The sequence below is a fragment of the Anticarsia gemmatalis genome, chromosome 17, assembly GCF_050436995.1.
Source record: "Anticarsia gemmatalis isolate Benzon Research Colony breed Stoneville strain chromosome 17, ilAntGemm2 primary, whole genome shotgun sequence".
Lineage (NCBI taxonomy): Eukaryota > Metazoa > Arthropoda > Insecta > Lepidoptera > Erebidae > Anticarsia > Anticarsia gemmatalis.
In genome coordinates this window covers 9,104,970-9,119,066 of record NC_134761.1, presented here as the reverse complement: position 1 = coordinate 9,119,066, position 14,097 = coordinate 9,104,970, and the positions used below count along the sequence as shown (strand labels likewise).

Here is a 14,097-nt window from a genome sequence, read left to right as displayed (position 1 = left end):
TAAGGAAACCATATACATGTCAATACGATTTCTCAAATTTGGGTTTCTTAGCTTGACGTTCCAGAATGAATGCACTTATCGAAGATTTCAGCTCTTTTACTATTATAGCTAGTTTATTCACTAATCACACTTTAGAATAAAAAGAACTGCTATGTGACCAAGCTTTATACGGTTAACAGTAAACAGTGATCGTTAAAAAGCTAATATTATGTGGTGTATTAACAACAATGTATTTAGAAAAAATTACATTGTTATGCAATATCTCGTTTACGTTATACTTTTTCCACGTGATATTTTGGGAGGCGATATTGCCCATGAATTCGATCACGATTTAAGTTTATTCATTTGGCAAAGACGATGTGTAAAGTAACAACAAACATCACTCACCCTGGTAAAGCAGTAAAAGCCGCAAAGCCGACTTTACTCGCACACAGCCTTCTCAGCGCATGGAACTGTGCTTCGAGCTCCCTCGGCGTGAGGTTACTGCCGGAGGGGGCGCTGCTCACGAGCGCGTTCAACGCGCCGGTGATCAGCTTCTCCTTGTTCTCCGCGAACAAACGCTGCAACAACGCACGTTAGCCTACTTTCACACCGATTAAATTGGTGATTTAGGTGCGAGTGAGTATGTAGATGTGTCTCGACAATGTCTATCAAGTATAAATAAAGCTTTTTCCAATATATACTGTTAATATTTTATTGGACTCAAGGCCTAACCCCTCCCTCATTACGGGAGGAGACCCTTGCCCAGCAGTAGGACGTTAGTGGGTTAAATTTATATACAAAATTTATTATTATTTTATAAGTTTTACAGCTTTTTCAATCTATTGAAAGCTATTGATAATTTTTTGTACAGTAAATATCGTCGAGACACCAATTAGTATTTTCACTCGCACGTTGGAATGCCACTTTATACGTGGATATGATGTAGAATGTAGGTACAGCGATAGATCCAAAATAGAAGCCATTGCGAATACCAGTCTATGAGACCTCATAATAAGATGATATCAATAAGATGTCAAATTATTATAACCATTTTAAAGGAATTGAACACTTAAATATATTGAACTCTGCAGAGTGCAGAGCGAAGCTTTCATTTAAGACTTAATTTAATATTGGATCCGCCGCAAAATAGCTACTCATTCTACTAAGAAAGTTACAGTTAACTTAAGCTATTATGGCACTTGATTATACTTATTCCATTTTTATACAATAGGATGGAAGATTATTTAGTTTAAATGCTTAAATTTAAGCATGCAAAATATACATCTGATATTATGATATAAATCGTACAGCAAACTCCAGTAGTTTACGATCCCCATGATACATATTTACAAATGTCAATGATACCTCGAGAAATCGATACCTAAAAGCCAAAAGTTACTTAAGAAATTGACACTAACCCATTACCTATTGAAGGAATAGCAATAAAAGAGATGTAAAATAATAAATTGAGAGGGGACTTACAAGATCCCACGTTAGAAACAGCCACAACAGGGGACGGGCCTAGAGGCACACAAGGTACATTAATATGCCCAAGAAACGTCATAAAAAAAACATAAGCTTGAAATTAAAAAGCGTGGAAGTGAATGTAATTTACGTTTGAGTGTACGTAGTTTACGTATACGTATACGTTGATGTACGTTCAATGTCATGGTAGTATATTTTTGTAAGATTAGTAAGTAAAATTTTGAGTGAAGTTACAAAAAAACTATCTTTGTCTTAAATTAGGAGAGTCTTAAATAATGCCTTAGCTAGAAGGAGTAATGAATTATCTCTGTTCAAGTAATTACTAAGTAATATGTGTATTAAAGTTATAATAAAACTGTTCTAATCTAAAATCATGAATTTTGAACTAATGTAAGACTTATAGAATAAAAAATATACAAAACTACACAAAAAATCTAGACGGAATACAATGAAATCTAAATCAATTTGGCAAGTTAGCAGGGCAGTAGAATGTTAGTATGTTTCGAGTAGATATCGGAATTACAACGATTATGCTAGACACATTTACTTATAGTACTGTCATCGTAAATTTTACCGCTTTGAACCCGTATATTTAAAGCACGATTCCATAAACGATATTTTCTCGATTTTAGCTGTTACGGAAAAAAAATACAGAGAAAGTATCACGCACAATTTATTTCCTATTCTTTTTCTTCCCTGTTTTCCTTTCACGCACCTATTTCTCTCAAAACTAAATTTAAATGCATATTTTAGATACTTATTACTTTAACTAGCACAATCGTATCAATTCCCATAACTCACAAATGCAATGTAGGAACTATAGTTAGTATATTTTAGTATAGATATGTTGGTATATGTGCATAGCGAGCTAAGATGTTACGTGATGCCTTACGTCTTGACTGACGGAGTAGATGAGCCCGCTGTAGCCAATGTTCGCGTTGAAGCGCTCTATCACTTCTGTACGGCCCATACCCACCGGGTTTTGGAATAGTCTGCAAATAAAAAAACATTTTAAGCCAATAGTTCAGTAATTTAGTTACGTGTATTATAACTGCTTTGCTGTAGTAATAAAGAAAATCTTATTAATTCGTTAATGTTAAAGGCAATCTTAAGTCGCTATTCCATTGGCGTTATTCGAGCGTTGGCGTTCCTCCAACGTCTGCGCACCGTCAACGTCGGGCCAACGCTGGTTAGACGCCAGTGAGATAGAGCTCTTATTATTATTAAACGCATCGTCTGCTGCTAGTGAATCTGGATTTTGGACCAAAATTGTATCAATTTTGGTCCAACCAGACATGTATAAATTTTCAACAATTAGAGAAAAATACGGAAACGGATTGTTAGGACCTTAGTATCCACTTATACTCGTATAAAACTACTTGACCGAATTTTGTAAAAAATAAAGAACTTAATGCTTAATATACAATAGGTACGAAGTTTTTCCTTTGTAATCTTACCGAATCTTACAAAATGTAAAATATTTACTTTAAGTTTTTATATAATTACCTTAGATGATTAGACTCGGTTTCTTCATCAACCGGTTGATGTAGCGGTCCCAGTCGGTATCCCCTCGGCGTCGGTACTGATCGCACGTGCACGTCGCGCTGACCCGCGGACCGTACACCATCTAATAACGATGCTAAGAGCGCATCCCTGCGGAGATTATACAAAATAAAGTTATGATTCAAGTAAATAATGTGGTATTGGTTTTCTTATTCTTTTAAGTACAATATAAAAACAGTTTTGGTAGAGTTTAGCATGAAATTTACAGAATTGAACTTATTTTTTAAATTTTTACTAATTCTATTATTTGTCAAATTAAACCAATTTTTAAGCCATATAAGAAATACTTTCTTTTGGAATGAGGTATATTAAATAATGTTATTCAAGTCGTATCGGGTAAATTATTAAACCCCTACTAAAAAAATAACGTCATTAATATTAAGTAGTAACAAACCTTTCTCCTGCTAAATAAGTTCTGGTCTGTCCGTTTAGGTACTCGATAGAGAATTTCTGTGGATGCTCTGTATCTCTTACTAATGCGAATACGTCACTTAGAGGACGTAAACAGACCACCTGAAAAGAAAAGAACAGGTAAATAACAATAGGAGGGTGAAAAACTGTATAGAATAGAATCATTGTATCCCTGATAGAAAAGACGACCGCGAGTCACAAATCTTATTCGAGAGCTATGGTAAATTTATAACTTTGTAGAAATTGAAATACGCCTTCCCTTTTCGAAAACGAGTTATGTGATCTTAGATAATAATGTAAATGGAACTCTAAATTAACGACAGGGATTAGGGATACTTACTAATAAACGTTGATTTTTTTATAAAGTGGTTTGTCCTTTTCTTTCAAATTTGAATTTGTGTATGAGTGACTAAGACAAAACACGCTGTTTATTACTAATACAGTCAATTTGGAATGATGATTAATAGTGATACATACGGAATAAGTCTGTGGATCTCTCTCCAGTATGCACGTGTCGGAGAGACAGAGTGTTCGCCGCATCGGCTCCATGTGGCGCGCCGGGTTCACCTTGTGTACTATGAACTCGCTCAGAGACGTCTGATGTTGATCGCCACTGTTAAACAAACGAAAAAAATAAACACTTAATAGATTATACTATACATACATTAGGTGCTGTTGTTTTTGGAAAACTTATTTGAGAGAATATAATTATTTTTCAAAAATAGTGTGATATATTTTTGAGGGATGCCTTTGCCTAGTAGTTGAACTCTGTAAAGGGTTTTTTTTTTCAGGTGCAATAATATTTTGTTGAAACTTAATTCATAATTTAGGCCAGTTTTTCGTATGAAATTTTTTTACGTATTTACCAAATAATTAGACAGGTATAACTACACCTACATATAAAACATTCATTCTTTTTAGCATAAAGAATGAAGGTCCCATAGCTTAATTTTTAAAACTAACATAATTCGGTATTCGGTCACCTCGTCAGTTCAAATTGGGAGTAGAATAGGTTGCATGAATTAGTTAACATTGAAATTAATTGGTCGATGACAAATGGGTCTTTTTTATGACGCGTATGGCCTGTCGCCGTTCAACGAAGGTCAATATCGATTCTAGTTTGTATAGGAAATTTAAAGAAAGGGGCGAGAGTATAATTATATTTCTATACTTTTATAATTCTAGGTTTAGTTTTTGTACTTTTGATAATAAACCAAAGTAGTTACACTAAGATTACCTTGGCATTTAGTAAAAGATACAAGTAATCTTAACGCACTGTAAATTGTAAATAGTTATGCTTCCCGTAACGATAGCAGGGTTAAGCTAAACTTTATCATTTTGTTATTTCGAATTGCATTGCCTTAAATATTTAATAACATGAGTCTGAAAAATATACTCTAAAAGTGGGCGTATTGAAACTCCTCTGCTTGCTCCATCAAGATAAACTTTGGTATAAGTATTTACATACCATATCTAAAATTCTAACAATAACTTAATAGCAAACTATACCATATTAGATATTCATTAATATATTACATTATTGTATTTCAAAATGGAGGTCAAGGCTTTTGTATTCCTGCGAGGCGATTATCCAAATGTTCTTAAAACATAAGGTCATCTCAGTAATATTATACACATTCAATCTTACTACAGACATGTTAAAAAAACTAGCTTTTAGGCCAACAATAGTATAAAATTTGATACACCCATTATGATGAGCGTATCGCGTTTGATAAAGTTCACACAAGGTCGGGTGAATCACACATTGAAAAATGTTGCAATGTGTGAACAACAATTAAAACTTTAGGCTAATTTCACGATAGGACAATGACATTGTATATGAAGTATGTTTTTAATAACAACGACCGATATTTTATACGAATATTTATCAGGAAGAACAATAATAGTAAATTGTTTTCAAGTAAGTTGTGGAAGCAGGAAATATTACAGCCGATATATCTACTTATTCTCCGTATTATCGTACTTTACCTACTGCGCAGCAAACGACTTTATGCATGTCCTGACTAATTTTATAAATGCGTACCTATCTCTGTCTTTGTCGGTATTACGCCTAAATAATTGAGTAGGTATATTCATTCAAAAGCATATTTTAGGCGAATTCGGCTGAGTATCAAAGATAAAGATACTGTATTTCAAATTCTACGCGCACAAAGCTGCGGACAAAAGCTGTTAGTTCTTAAGTAGTCAGCAACTGTTACAGAAATCCCTATCAACATTATATACGCGAAAGTAACTCCGTTTAGCTGCCCGCCATTCTCATTTTTCATACTAAACTCCTGAACCGAATTGCATGAAATTTTGTACAAACATCCTTTGAGACCCAAGATAGGATAGGATAGTTTTATCTCGGAAATATAATTATGCGGTTGATAAGCCATTTAACTACAGTGCACGCGGAGTCGCGGGTAAGAGCTAGTATACCATACACCAAATCTACAAACCTTATCAACCGAAACATACGCACGAATTTTATTAAACAGCATAATGTAAAGCTGAATAAACAAACTCAATTTTAAATTACATTAGCAACAGATTTCCTTCCACTTACCTATACTTCCCAAATCTCTGGTCATGATAATCATCTATCGTGATCATCGTAGAGAGGACTTTGATGCTTATGTTCAGAGTTAAACTGGCCATTTCTAGCATCTTGTTGATGATTATTTGATGGTCCATTGCATTGGAGAAGAGATGAAGGCGGCTGTAACCGCCCACTGCGAGGACAAATCCGCCGGGGACATCGCGAACTGGGAGTATGCCTTGTACATCACAGTATGGATAACTGGCTAGCAGTGTGTGTGTTGAAGGATCTAGTTGTTCTAAGGCACACGGTCCCACTTCTAGTACAATTGGCAAGCGTGTCCCACTCCAATGGTGCTTGTAGGCTTGGTATCTCTGAAAAATATATTTTGTATGATAACAGTTTAATGCTTTAGGCAAGTAAAAACTGACAAACTTTTAGCTAATAAAGTTATACAAATGTTTAACATTATAAGCTAAACATTTGTTTCATTAATTTCTTGAGGGCTAATCTAATAATGCTAAGTCCCAAGCCTATACTTGGCCGAGGTGGTGCATGGCCACATTTGGGAGACCCTTACCCAGCAGTAGGACAGTAATGGAAAAATAAAGGTAAACCCAATTAGATTTCAATACACCTATACATTTAGATTAATTTAAGATAACTCCAATTGATAAGTATTGTAAACCACAATATATACACCTATGTCATTCATAGTATTATTTTTTGATGTTTTATTATACCTCTGTGAATCATGTGTGTTGTGGTTTGTTATCATTGAGGGGAGTTTAATTAGGCTAATAACAAAACACACTGAATGATGACAACATTCTAGTTGTAATCATTTCATTGTTCATTAAACATTTCCTTACCTACACAGGCAGTATATTGTGAAAATATAGTAAACACTTATTGTAAAAGTTTATACAACTATTATATTACTACAAAAACAATGCATATGATTTGTAACATACAAATCAGACTTTCTTAAAGAATCATAACTCTTTGGTCTGTGTAATTATGTTAGAAGCTTGAAAGTATGACAACCAGCCTTACTGAGGGGTATGGTGTTACTCAGGTAACTGGTTGTGGGGATCAGTTAGGCAAGCGCTTCATGTAAAATACTAGTATTAAGCTGTATTCAGTAAGATTGGAAGCATACTCTATCATAGATGGAAGAAAGGCTGAGCTGATGATGATGGTTTGATTATTCAACTGTAAATATAGACTTTGTAATGCTTCAATATAAATTAAAAAAAATATGGCATAGAAACTTACATAAACATCCTTTGGTTTCTCAGCAAATGAATGCCTGTACTTAAAAGCCTCTGTTAGAACGAGACACTTATGTTCAGATGAGAACTTCATTGTATCAACTTTTTTTTCTTTCTTCATGACCAGTGTAAAGTCATGGTTGGCGGCCGAATTTGAGTGCTTTGCAGACGTAATAGTGACTACATCTGCATACAGCCACTTGTTGGTCACCTCCAAACGGTCCGGGTTATACGTAGTGATACCGTGAGTGCCGATTGAGAACACCCGTTTGTATCTCCCCTTCCATGAGTGTTTCGTGACAAGGAATGACGCCACATCTTGGTTGTCTTTTAATGGAATCATCTTAACATTGCCTGTGGACAATAAACATTTTAAAATTGTAATAAAGTTGCTTTGGATAAAAAACATGTTCTATTTTAGCAACCTATGAAAAAGAATTAACTTTACTCTTTTAGATTGATTAAAAGATCAAGAAATAATAAAAAATCTTCAAATTAAAAAACTAAAGGGATTTGGTAATTTTTATCACATATATGATAGAAGTAAAAGTGAAGTGTAAACATTTTTTTTTGTTGAGGTTCAGATATTATGCTTATTGTTGGGCAAGGATTAATAAATTGTGAAATAATATCTATGGGCAAGCTAGTACAGTCTTAGCTGGTACAGAAGATGTGATATTACTAAATATATTCAAAAAATTATGAGACATACTTGCTATTCAATAAAGAGAAATCCAATAAGAAATGGAATTTGAATAAAAAAATAGCTTCATAGCAACAGTGTTTTATATACCATCTACTATTTCAAATAATTAATTTTATTATTCCATGAAGACGGAAATGTATTAGTATTGCCTTTACTGACATGTACATCCAGATAATGATCAGTGAAGTCAGAAACTAATGACTAATCAATCACAATCTATGTCCAGTTTATCTATAATAACAAAAATAATTACGTGTATGGAAAATACTATGCGTGTAGTTTCTTATTAGCAATTTAATCACAACCGGCGATAATTCCTACTTACAAGAACAAGTGTGTTACAATAACAAACCCGTTTAACAAACAATCTGGACAGTTACAACAAGTCTACTCCCATAAAAACACGTCTAGAGAAATAAATCACAATATTTTTAGTCCTAACTCTTTCAATTCAAGCTTTAACCAATTTTAATGAGAACAATCCTCCCCTTTGTAAATAGATCGGGAGACCATTGATATCGAATACGTGTAAACAAGGAACTGTGCGACACATTTTTAACGGACAATCGCTTTGATAACGTGCAAATAAATACTCACAAACTATATTTGGATAAACAAGCTTCAATACTCTCAGCTGGTATCCGATAAGAGCCACATATTATACAAATAAACGTAAAAAATATGAACAAGAGGAGCTCAAGAAAGGACCGACCAATAGTTCATCAAATTGACAATTTTATACATGTTGCCATGTTACATAAATTATCAAACTTGCTGCTTGACATAAAGATTTGTATCGTCGCGTCGCTCGTTGGTAAATTATAACTTTGAATGAATAAAAATAACTTCATGGAGTGGTGAACAAGAAAAACATTAAATAAGAGAGCCTAAGGAGGAAACTATATTCTCTTGTGACTTCTAAATTGTGGCGACTTGTTACATGGTTTTCATACATCGTAATCGTCAAAAAGAGAAAGTCACTGTAATTATTCTAGTAACACTATCGATAACGTCAAAGATTAAACGTCATTTATGTCAATTTTGAAGACGTTCAGATACATAAAAAAGTACTCTTTGCAACGTAACAATCTGATATGTATTTAGAAATTTAGGTTTTATTGAAATAAAAACATAACTTTAATTAATTTTTAGCAATAAACCATCACTTTATCTTCTAAATTTGTGAGAAATTGCGCCAAAGAATATATGTTTTTACAGAAAAGTTAGAGTTTTAGGTTATATTCATAGAGTTTTTGAACGAAACCGCTCTCTGCCGCATGCAGTGCTACGTGCACTGCTGTTTCTTTTTCACATTTTTTATAAACCCTAGTTCGTACCCAGTGCCTCAACATGGTTCTCGACTTGGACCTGTTTCGTGCCGACAAAGACGGTAACCCAGACAAAATTCGTGAAAACCAGAAAAAGAGGTTTAAGGATGTTGGTCTGGTCGACACCGTGGTCGAACAGGATACCCTTTGGAGACGATTGCGCCACGAAGCTGACAATTACAATAAGCTGAAGAATGTGTGCAGCAAAGAAATTGGTCTTAAGATGAAGAGCAAAGAGCCGGTTGGGCCAGAAGATGAACCGGTGCCTCAAGAAATAGCTGACAAGTTGGTTGATTTAACTGCAGAGCAGTTAAAACCTTTGACTGTGAACCAAATCAAAAAGGTGAGTGAAAGTTCCAAGCAATTATAATTATGTAAGCTTTGATAGCAAGCTCACTCTGAAAGCTTCTTAGAAATGTAGGTTTCAAGTTGACCATATGCTATTCTTGGACATAACTAGTTAACAATATATTTATTTTTCAATGTAAATGAATTTTTATTATGAGTTAACATTTTATGATTCATTGTGTTTGAAAAAAATCATTAAACTGAAAATATATTTTACTGTAGCTTTTCATTCAATGTTTTTATTTATTGGTATACTATGACTCACTACATTAGAAAATACAGATTGCATCATCTAATGCAGAGAAAACAAGCAACATACACTTAGTTATTTAAGTTAGTTGAAACAGCTTATAAAACAAAAACTTGTTTAAATGCCCTCTTCAATTAAGTGAGGTTTATTATGTGAGTATGTTAGGATTTAGATCAAAAGATACTATTCACTAAGATCTCCACAAACTAATTTTGCTGGTAACTTTCGTACATTTTTTAATCCCTGCAGTATTAAAAGTATTTGAAAATATTTTCAGGTCAGGGTACTAATAGACGAAGCTATTACAAAGAACGACCAGGGTCTCATAGTAGCGGAGAAGGCTCGTTCAGCAGCATTGAGGGAAGTTGGGAACCACCTCCACGAGTCAGTGCCGGTTGACGACGATGAGGACCACAACAAGGTTGAGAGGACACATGGAGACTGTGCGTTTAGGACTAAATACTCTCATGTAGATCTGATCTGTATGATTGATGGTGAGTTGTTAGCATGCCTCTATAAGTTTAATACTTTAAATAATTAATGCATAATTCTCATCTCTTTATATTCTGCTATGGTGGCTATTTTCACCTGTGATGACTATTTGTGGTGTACACAAGTACACTCTTTCAGGCCTCTTACTTTATGACCCAATGCCGAATTAGAGCCTTAGATATACACTACCAAACAATCTGTCATGGCATTAACATAAATATAGCCTAAGCTATGGCCATATTCAGTTCAGCAATATTCATTGAACAGCAAAACTGCCTCATCCAACTTTTTCGGCTTGTGCTGATCAGTTTCATCTACATATACACGGTTTTGTGGCCTGACTAGGTCAATTAATGCTACACGTAACAAGCTTAAGACAAAACCAGAATACTGTGCATGAGTCCCAAAGTGATGTTTTGAAGTAAATTGTTGAAAAATAATCTTTATATCCTATGATAGTAAATGATAGTAAATAAAGTATTTTCAATTGTTACATACCCATCTTTTATGTGAGAAACACTTGTTCAAACATCACTTTTACTAGCACACTTTAACGTCACGATTCAGCAATAACTTGTTTTTAATTACTGTTATATTATGTGGCTCCATTTCAACTATTTACTATGAATTTGATGTATATAGTAATTACATATTAACTATCTTAAATGATTGCCACTGTCAACTGTGTTTACAAATTAATATCACTATATTTCTCATCTGATTGGATGCAATATAATGCCTTATTGTGACCTGTTCTATAGGATTGTGGTTTTCCTTTTTACTATTCATATTAATAGGGATAAGTTGACTGCAATTAATTATGTACAAACAGCTGATTTAATTTGTTTGAAATTAATAAGATCTGGTTCAGTGACATTTGATAGAGGGATTAAGGATATCCAATTCGTAAAAATATTTATTTGATAAACTTTATTTTTATTATTTAAAATCAGAGTTTTGAATTATTTGAAAAAGTTACTTCTGAAAGGAATGTGTCGCTTTTCACATAAAATTTTCCAAATTCTATTTTTGACTTATATTATGATCTGAATGTCTTAAATAAAAAAACATAATATCAACTAATCTGTCATTCTTTTTATTTCCATGGCGTGGTTGATTGGCCCACTGCTGGGCAAAGTTCCTTTCAAATTACCCTATCAGTGGCAAACTTCCATTCTTCTCATTCATTTTTATATTCATCATAATTATTTTTAAACCAGGAATGGACGGTGAGCGTGGCGCTGCGGTCGCCGGCGGTCGCGGGTACTACCTCAAAGGAGCCGCCGTGTTCTTAGAACACGCACTAGTACAATTATCTCTTAGAATGTTGCTAAAGAAGGGATATACTCCATTGTATACGCCTTTCTTCATGAGGAAAGAGGTATCTATGATTTATTATAATAACAACTTAGATTGTTTGAACAATAAGGTCAAATGATTGTTACTATGGAATGTGAATATTAAAATATTTTTGCTTTATTATTTGTGTTTCCACAATAAGTATGACTTATGAACTTAGAATGACATTTCTTTGTAGCTGAGGCCATTGCCAATATGTGCTATATACCTACAGTGGAAATATACTAACAAAAAAAAAACATATTTCTTTATAACAATATACTGATCTTCTAATTTCCAATTCAAGGTGATGCAAGAAGTAGCTCAATTAGCGCAATTCGACGAGGAGCTGTACAAGGTAGTGGGCAAGGGATCAGAGAACAAAGGCGACAATGCCATTGAAGAGAAGTACCTCATCGCCACCTCGGAACAGCCCATCGCTGCGTTCCACAGAGACGAGTGGCTGCCTGAAGCTTCCTTACCTATTAGGTAAGTTCCCCTTAATCCTTATAAAAATTATTAAATAACTTACTTCACGCCATGCAAGTCCGCCAAGTAGCCTAGTTTTTGAGTTTGTCGCGAAGAGAATTTTGGCTTATATTATGCAGTCACTTTGAAAAGTCTCCAAGAGGTTTATAAAATAAGAAAGATAATTCAATCAAACAATGTTTATTATATTATTATGTTATTCTGTTTGGTTTTAGGTATGCAGGTATCTCAACTTGTTTCCGTCAAGAAGTCGGCTCCCACGGTCGTGACACTCGTGGTATCTTCAGGGTACATCAATTTGAGAAGGTAAATTGTAAATACAGTAAACTTGTATATATTTTTGCATTCAATGACATAGCAAAACGTGATTCGAAAATACTTTTCAAGTATCCACCCTATATTACAACTCTAACTAGCTGAGAAGTCCGTCGTAATATAAAATGTCTATCTCTCAAATCCTTAACCTTCGTTTTTTTCCAGGTAGAACAATTCGTGTTAACCTCACCCCACGACAACGCATCTTGGCAAATGATGGACGAGATGATTGCCAACGCTGAAGAGTTCTGTCAAGTACTTGGCATTCCTTACCGTGTTGTCAACATTGTCTCTGGAGCGCTCAACCACGCTGCCTCTAAGAAACTCGACCTGGAAGCCTGGTTCCCTGGCTCAGGCGCCTTCCGTGAACTCGTGTCTTGCAGTAACTGTTTAGAATACCAGGCTAGGAGATTGCTTGTCAGGTAAGTTAACTAGATTTAGAAGAAAAATAAACATTTTGAGTTTGCACTGCAGCTATAATGTGCAGGGCCTGTAGAAAGTGATTGGATAATAAAATTACCTGCTTATAACAGAACAGTATAAACTAATGAACTAGGAAACTTACTTAAATATGGTCTATTGATTTGATTATAGAAGTCGTGAAAACATAAAACCGTAAAAGTTTTAAGTCCTGTTTGCATCATTATGCGAACTATCTATAGTTAAAAATCGTTGATTATGTTTTATATTATATACAGATATGGCCAGACTAAGAAGATGAACGCAGCTACGGAGTACGTGCACATGTTGAACGCGACCATGTGCGCCACCACACGAGTCATCTGCGCGCTGCTTGAATGCAACCAGACCGAGGAGGGAGTCAAGGTACAAAATACATTTTAAAACAAATAAAACTTAAATTAATCTCCAACTTCTCATATTCATAAACATCGTGGGCTCCAAGCAACAGTACTGAAGCGGTATTATGCTTTAAATAGGTTTACTCACGTCCATTTGAATCGGTGATTGTAATGATTTGCGAGATAACTATGTATGCGTCTATTGAAAACGTATATAACGTGACGTATCTGACGAGGACAAGATAAACCTTACTTGTGTATATTTTTCAAATAATGTCAGGAACAAAATAATAGTCTAATAATTAAATTTTATTACCAGGTACCTGAAGTACTGAAGCCATGGATGCCTGAACAATACCAAGAGCTGATCCCGTTCGTGAAGCCAGCGCCCATTGACCTTGAAGCTGCCGCCGCCGCTAAGAAGGGCAAGAAGAAATAAATGCGCTAAGAAATCATTCCGCACATCACGCATTTAATTTATTTGTCACGCTAAGCTTACAATTTATATAATTAATAAATGGACAGATTATATTACTATGTGTTTTTATTTAATCTCTTAATTCAATCAGTAATAGTGGCAGTACTTCAGTTTCGGAGGTGCGGGTGCCACAAATACGCATAACTGGTTCAAAACGTTGGCACTCGTACGAAATAAAAATAAATAATTCTGAAGAGGGTTGCTTTGTCAAAAAAGTACCTAAACCAAGTGTTACTGACGAGTCTCTAGTTCAGTTATCAATTTGAACAGGTTTTCCAATTTATTATGACTAACAG

At 34.5% G+C, this 14,097-nt stretch overlaps 2 protein-coding genes across 4 annotated transcripts in view; one reads left to right on the top strand and one right to left on the bottom strand.

Annotated features, from left to right (window-relative positions):
* Positions 1 to 8,700, bottom strand: part of Rme-8 (receptor mediated endocytosis 8) — a 29,224-nt gene extending 20,524 nt beyond the window's left edge. For 2 of the 3 annotated variants that reach the window (XR_012959841.1, XM_076124836.1), the window contains exons 1-8: positions 8,561 to 8,700; positions 7,262 to 7,611; positions 6,011 to 6,357; positions 3,919 to 4,054; positions 3,425 to 3,543; positions 2,974 to 3,120; positions 2,360 to 2,459; positions 388 to 560 (exon numbers count right to left, since the gene is read on the bottom strand). Coding sequence is in view for 1 of the 3 variants with exons in the window: in XM_076124836.1 (XP_075980951.1) it covers positions 388 to 560; positions 2,360 to 2,459; positions 2,974 to 3,120; positions 3,425 to 3,543; positions 3,919 to 4,054; positions 6,011 to 6,357; positions 7,262 to 7,600 (1,361 nt within the window). In the remaining 2 variants the exon portion in view is untranslated. Of the gene's footprint in view, positions 1 to 387; positions 561 to 1,464; positions 1,504 to 2,359; positions 2,460 to 2,973; positions 3,121 to 3,424; positions 3,544 to 3,918; positions 4,055 to 6,010; positions 6,358 to 7,261; positions 7,612 to 8,560 lie in introns of all 3 variants that reach the window. The other variant, XR_012959840.1, reaches the window with a different exon arrangement.
* Positions 8,701 to 9,218: 518 nt separating this feature from the next.
* SerRS (Seryl-tRNA synthetase) lies at positions 9,219 to 13,857 on the top strand. The gene is made up of 8 exons (XM_076125094.1): positions 9,219 to 9,634; positions 10,167 to 10,383; positions 11,602 to 11,762; positions 12,027 to 12,208; positions 12,424 to 12,514; positions 12,689 to 12,945; positions 13,222 to 13,348; positions 13,643 to 13,857. The coding sequence occupies exons 1-8, from the start codon at positions 9,314 to 9,316 to the stop codon at positions 13,760 to 13,762; spliced, it is 1,476 nt and encodes a 491-aa protein (XP_075981209.1). The 5' UTR covers positions 9,219 to 9,313; the 3' UTR covers positions 13,763 to 13,857.
* Positions 13,858 to 14,097: the final 240 nt, after the last annotated feature.